This window comes from Helianthus annuus, chromosome 9 (assembly GCF_002127325.2).
Source record: "Helianthus annuus cultivar XRQ/B chromosome 9, HanXRQr2.0-SUNRISE, whole genome shotgun sequence".
NCBI lineage: Eukaryota > Viridiplantae > Streptophyta > Magnoliopsida > Asterales > Asteraceae > Helianthus > Helianthus annuus.
Genome location: NC_035441.2, coordinates 96473462 through 96480293, shown reverse-complemented (window position 1 = coordinate 96480293; position 6832 = coordinate 96473462). Strand labels below are relative to the sequence as shown.

General features: G+C 36.2%; 1 protein-coding gene across 1 annotated transcript; it reads left to right on the top strand.

Annotated features, from left to right (window-relative positions):
- Positions 1 to 1752: 1752 nt before the first annotated feature.
- On the top strand, positions 1753 to 2367 carry LOC110875669 (zinc finger MYM-type protein 5-like). Its single transcript, XM_022123872.1, has one exon. It carries the CDS (start codon positions 1753 to 1755, stop codon positions 2365 to 2367), a length of 615 nt encoding a protein of 204 aa, XP_021979564.1.
- The last annotated feature ends 4465 nt before the right edge of the window (positions 2368 to 6832 follow it).

Below are 6832 nucleotides of genomic sequence, written 5' to 3'. Positions count from 1 at the left end.
GGCTACCTGGTCGGGGGTTAAGGGAACGGTTTGGTAAGGGTCTTGCCCTTGGTCAGCGTTTAGAGGTCCTGCTTGGGACCTGGGTCAAATTTAGTAGGATCTCCTTCAATGCCCATAGGTATTGGATGGCGGGGATCCAAACTCTTTGACCCCCTCATAAGTTAACTACTATTAATACTATAACCCGGCTATTTAGGACTGTATCCTTGCTGACTCAGACTACTTAGTCGAGGGTAACGTCACCGCCAAAAGCGAGGCCTACCATAATTTGCATTAATAACTTAATTCATTATCTTCCAATAATCCAACCCTTTAGGATTGTATCCTTGCTGACTCAAACTACTGGGTTGAGGGTAACGTCGCCTTCAAAAGAGGGGCCTACTACAATAACTAAGATAATCTCTTAAAAAAGTGCAAAAGTGCGAAAATAATCAAAGGTTATACTAATACACGAGTCGGATCCAAGTGATTCATCTTGTCTATCTGTTTTTATTTTATTTTATTTTTCAGCATTTAGTTAGTTTTTATTTTCTTAGTTTAAAAACATTTTTCTCACTTTTTGATTTGATTAGACGTTGAGGATAAACCGGTATTAAAAGCTCTTGTGTCCTTGGACGACCTCGGTATCTTACCAACACTATACTACGTCCACGATGGGTGCACTTGCCCATATGTGTGTTTAGTGTTAGTGAATATTGTGTTTTATAAATTTAAAACTTGGCTAAAGGTGTAAAAAGGGCTTAATTATATATCTAAATTATATTACACTACACACGCATCAGGAGCTGTATGGGCCTAGCCTGACGCACGCTTATTGGCTTCAAGTTCTTGCCACTTGTAGTGCATGTACCTTTAGGAGCTGCCATGGCTACACGTGTGGCTGTAATACTCGTGCATGACCTTTGAAAAGATTGACCTTTGAAAAGGCTAAGTGTTGTTGTGATTAGGTTTGGGTATAGTCCTTTGCGTGTATGATTTGCGCATGATTTAAGGATTTAAGACCATACCCATTCGGTTACTTACATACAGGGTCGACCCTGAAGGAGAGCGGGGAGGACAACTGGCCAGGGCCCTTGATTTCGTAGGGCACGTAATTTTTTAAAAAATCCGATATTATATATGTAATTTTTTTAATAGGGTATAACCAAACAAATATTAACATAGGCCCACTTAAAAAAAATCATATTGTTTAAACTATTTAGCCCATTAGGTTAGTGGCCAATACCCAAATAATTCTAAAAACTAATAAAGAAAAGAAATCTGGGCGGTAACTAGGACTGGGTAATGAAACGTGAAACTGAAACGTCGCAGGAACAGGAAGGATAATCGATTAGTCGAGATAGAGCCTGCCCTGGTCTTCGATCATCATAATTCTGTAGTTTTCACACAGCAGCAGGCCTTCGATTTCACACAGCAGCCACTCGCCAGCAGGCCTTTGATTTCACAGAATCACAGTCACAGCCTTCGGCTTCGATCACGGAGTCGGATCTGTTCACAGTTCACAAGTAACTTATGATTTAGGATTGATGATTTATGATTTCAGTTATTATGTCGAATTCTGTTATTCAGTTAAGTTATGTCGATTTCAGTTAATTTATGTTGTCGATCATTATTTAGGCGTTAACTTAATTTGATACAAACTTTGTCGATATGATTATTTAGGCGTTAATGGCTCCTAAACAAGCATTCGGATAGCAAAAACGTCAAAAGAGAAAACGAGTTGATGAATTGGTGAAGTCACAAAAGGGTGCTATGCAAAAATTTTTGGCGCCTAATCCGTCTATTGTTGATGTGGAAAAACCACAAGAGCATGTTGAAGTAGAACGGGAACACGAGGGAGTAGAACAAGAGCAAGAACGTGTGGAAGTAGAAGACGAGCAAGACGAAGAACATGTTGAAAACCAACAAGAACAAGAACATGTTGAAGAGCAACAACAAAAAGAGCATGTTGATTATATATTTGATCCAAGAAGGTGGGAAGGACTAAACGCGGATGAGATTAAACTATTGGTCGCGAAAGGTCCTAAAAGAGATACTAGTATTGAATTTGGTCCATATGATAAATTTAATAGACGATTTTCGGCAACTATTTATACAATAACATTATCAGACTTGGAGAAGTGTGATAGAGAATGGCTAGTATATTCGAAAGAGCTAGATAAGATGTTTTGTTTTTGTTGCAAAGTGTTTAGAAATGGGGTGCCAAAAGACAGATTGGGAGGTGTAGGTTTTGATGATTGGCACCATGCTACCGGTAGAGTGAGAGAACACGAAGTTTCTTTAGATCATCTCATAAATATGAAGTTTTTCGAAGTTGAAGTTATTGAAATCTTACATACGATCTTCAATGTCCCAAGAAAGACTTAGTGGGTTGGCGATGATTGATATCGAGAACGAAGTCATTGGTTAGCTATTAGCTTATTAGTTTTTACGGTATGTAATTTATTCGAATGCTATATTTTGTATTTTGTTAATTGCATTGTTTATCGAATGCTATATTTTTATCAACGGTTCAAAGTTATATGAAAAACTAGTTTAAAATTTTTATTTAGTTAAGACCTAATGACACGGATTTTGGAGCTCAAACAGGATACATGAATTCTCAGGGCCGACTCTGCTTACATATACATTTAACTTTTAAATTATTATATTCGGTTTGTAAAACCAAACATGAATGATCGGTGCAATTATAAAATCAATATTAACTATAAAGAATATAAAAAATGTTATTTGATACTTCTTTGTAAACTTTAATCATACCGTACCTTTTCCTAGGTGAGAATTATGGGACATTGGGAATCATATCTCCTGATATCGCATCTTACGGAAGGTGGGTTCCCCGTCTATTGTTCGATGCTTCCTTCCAAATGCTTTTCACTTTACAATCTGGCGAATCTGAGTTTTCTTTTATTTATTTTTTTTATAACACGTGCGCGATGTGGGTAATTACAATATCAAAATCACACAGTGACACAGAGAAATAAATGCTTTCTTTTATTTATTTTTTTATAACACGTGTGCGATGTGGATAATTACAATATCAAAATCACACAGAGAAATAAATGCGATACTTCTCGGAGTATCTCAAATTAAATGTATATTTTTAACCAAGTGATACTAATGGCCAGCTATTTTTACATGTATATGTTGTAATTTTCTTGCCCTTTGCCCGTTTGGGTCGGGGGTGCTGTTGTTTGTTTGGCCTTTTGCCCGTTTGGGTCGGAGGTGGTTTTTTAATGAAGTTTAATTTTCAAAAAAAAAAAGCTATTTTTACATCAACATATTGTAATGCTGCTTGGTATGGGGACCGGTCTAGGATCGGCGAGCTTTGACATCGGACCAGCACACCGCCCCTCAGGGTCGGGCCTGTCGTCTCTGGCTTGCCTCCGACACCCAAGACGGGCCTCTCTTTCTCTTTTTCTTTATACACACATATACATACATACATACAAACATAAATATACATGCTATATATATATATATATATATATATATATATATATATATATATATATATATATATATATATAGGCTCATCTTCTACAATTTAGGTCCATCCTCACACTCGCTTACATGAACGCCTACGTGGTGGAGCATCTTTTGAATACTACCCTCCTCCACACCTCATAGTCTATGTTTTTTTTTCTTTTTCTTAAAAGTTTTGGAAATTCAAATGACAATAAAGTATTTTAACATTTTATTGTTCTATACGCCTACATTTACAAGATACGTCTACAATACTAACAATGTGAACGCCTACTCTCGATTCCTCTATGATGCTTCTATTGATTTTTTTCCCATCTTACATCACTTTGCGTTTATACTAATTATTATTTTCATGGCTTATTAGTTATTGCTATATATTTTTTTAATGGCTAATGTTAATCTCAGAAACTCTTATATTTACAACTAAATCATCTTTGTTTGAAATTGAACCCAATATCTTACACTAAAAGGCAAGAGACTCTACCAAGTGAGCTAAATACAAATACCAAATCATGAATAATGATTTTTTGTCTTTTAGTGTGTTTATACTCTTGCACGCCATTCGCTTTAATGTTCTTGTCATTTAGTCAACTTTCATTTACACCACATGTGCTTTACTCTTTTGTCATTTAGTAAAGTTATCAAGTATTGATACCGTAATGAATCGAATCCTCACACGCATAGTATGTGTAATCCCACTAGTTTTAAATACACATATTGTTGACGAGGCCCTTTGAATTGGGGCTCCTTGTCTTGGCCCTTGGGCCTCATTAATTGGGCTTCTCTCTAAGCCCTGATATTGCTATTACTTCCTGCAAGGGAGAACAAAAGAAAGGGCGAGAACAGAGCATGTCATGTCTCTTGCAGAGACATTTAATGTCTGCAACTAGAGAGAGAAATGATCGCCGGAGAGAGTACGATGAAGAAGCCGACTTCATTTAATGCTTATGACATCGCGTCGATGGTAGCTGGACACGTGTGTGAGTCTCCCCAAGATGCCAGAAAACCGTTAGATCATATCCCGGTCTTTACCGAGGTGATAAGTGATTACTTCTATATAAGATGAGCATAAGATCACAAGATGTATGCATTCAATTCTCCTAACACTCAATCCATACTCACACTTCATTAATTCCGGACAATCTCCGAATCAATTTTAATACTCTCAATTAAGAACCCACACTAAGGATATTCTGGCGATCATAACTAGTCGGAATAAACTCTATTTTCTCTTGCAAGTTTTCTTATTCTCATGCCCGAGCTTGGTCACGGACCCCCCCCCCCTCGAGTCCTCTGTGGCGAGGCTAACGATATTTTGTTTTGTAGGTCAACCAGAAAGACCCATCAGAGCGTTGATGAGTCTCGTTGACCTCAAACCAGAGCTCAATTTAGTATTTTAGTTACAAAAGGTCAGCTATTTCAAATTGATAGTAAGCTGGCTTATAAACAACGTCATTTCTTTCTATTTTAGATTTATAGTCAACTTGCAAGGGGGGGGGGGGGTTGTACGTAAGCGACGTTATATATTCTATTTTGGATCTTTAGTCAACTTGCAATTGAAGAAATTATTAGTGGATAATAAAAACTTATTTTTTATAAGGATCAACGTTAGATTGAAGAAATTATTAGATTATATATTTGCTTTGCAAAAGGACTAAACGAAATATAAAATAATTATATGAAACCCATAAATAATAAAACGAACGAGATTTATTAAATATAACAAAATGAGGACACAAAAGTCGATCAAGAAGATAGCTTTTTCTTTTTTTTTTTTTTTTTGAAAAGTAAACTTCATAAAAAAATAGCTAGATGGTTTCCAAACGTGTTGATCGGATGGTGGGTCATGACTCCTAAAAGCTAGGTCGGCAAGTTGACTAGTCAAAGTCAATGATCTTTGTGTTAAAATCCCAATCCCAATATTTACAAATTAAATATAATAAAAAAAAAAAAAACTAATATCACGATGTGTATCAAATTAAAGTCCCTATGTTTTGGTTGCAAGTACACATCCGTTATAAAAGCATTGTTTGACAATGAATGACTATGTTAGTTCTTGACATGATTGCTTTAACGTGAGTGAGTTATGTTAATGAGACATATGATTTCTAATAATGCATTCAACGGCTTTTACTTGTATTCATGGGTGATTTCACTATATCTGATAAACACATAGTGTTTTTACATTATTTACGAACATACTATCAATTCATACAACCTGTTTTTTTAGCTGAGTACAAAAATGCCACCTTCTACAAAAAGATCTTTATTAAACAGATCCGACGAATAACAAATGATTTATTAATCTTGAAATGATTTAAATATAGAATGAAACTATATATAAGGGTGTTTTCTTTATTGTTCTTCCCACTTATACTATGGGGTGTGGAGGAGGGTAGTCATCAAAAGATGCTTCGTCACGTAGACATCCACGTAAGTGGGTGTGAGGATGAGCCTGAAGGGGATAGACCAAGGGTGTGGGGATCGACCTCATGTATGTATGTGTGTGTATGACAGCCCCGTCTTGGGCGTCGGAGGCAAGCCGGAGACGACGGGGCCAGCCCTAGGGAGGCGGTGTGCTGGCCTGGCGCTGGAGCTTGCCGGCCCTAGACCGGTCCCCATATCGAGTAGTATTAAAGACCATCCACATGAGGGTCCTAAAGAACTTAATTGCGTTTGTTTTTCTCCTTTATCCAACTAGAAGTTTAATATAATCACGAATATCACATGTCATTCACTCTCCAAAACCATGAAAGTGTGCTTTGATTTGACCGTGTGTGTGGACCAACCATGTTTAATTCGCCTCTTGTCCATACTTGACCATGTTGAAAGGCTCTGGGTCCATAGATGACAATGTTTAACTAGTTTATTGTCCAAAGTTGACCATGTTTAATTGGAGTATTGTTCATATTTTCATCATTAACTAATTATATTTTCTACTCTAAAATATGAAAGTAGTAATAATGTAATATTTGATGATAAAGATGTAGCTGCATACATTAAAATCATATATTAACATAAACAATGTTTTTTGCTAGATAAATTCAACTATGGGCTTAAAAGATATTTAGTTAGTAATAAAGGTATAAAAAATACATACAAGATATTGTTACTAATGACATAATTACTAAAATAAACATGTAACACTGGCAAAACTAAAACTAATAGTGGTTACACTGCATACTTTTGACTTTCATGAACGTGTTTAAAGGGTTAGGATCAAATACAAATGACAATATAAGTAAGGAGGGCAAGAAGCAGTGGCGAAGCTTGACAATGAAGACAGAGGGTCGAAAACATATATATCCAAAAATTTCTATAGAACCGGGGGGTCGAAAACGTATAT

Bases quoted from the DNA above. Each gene is read 5' to 3' on its own strand.
- LOC110875669 (XM_022123872.1), top strand. From the start codon at position 1,753: ATGCAAAAATTTTTGGCGCCTAATCCGTCTATTGTTGATGTGGAAAAA.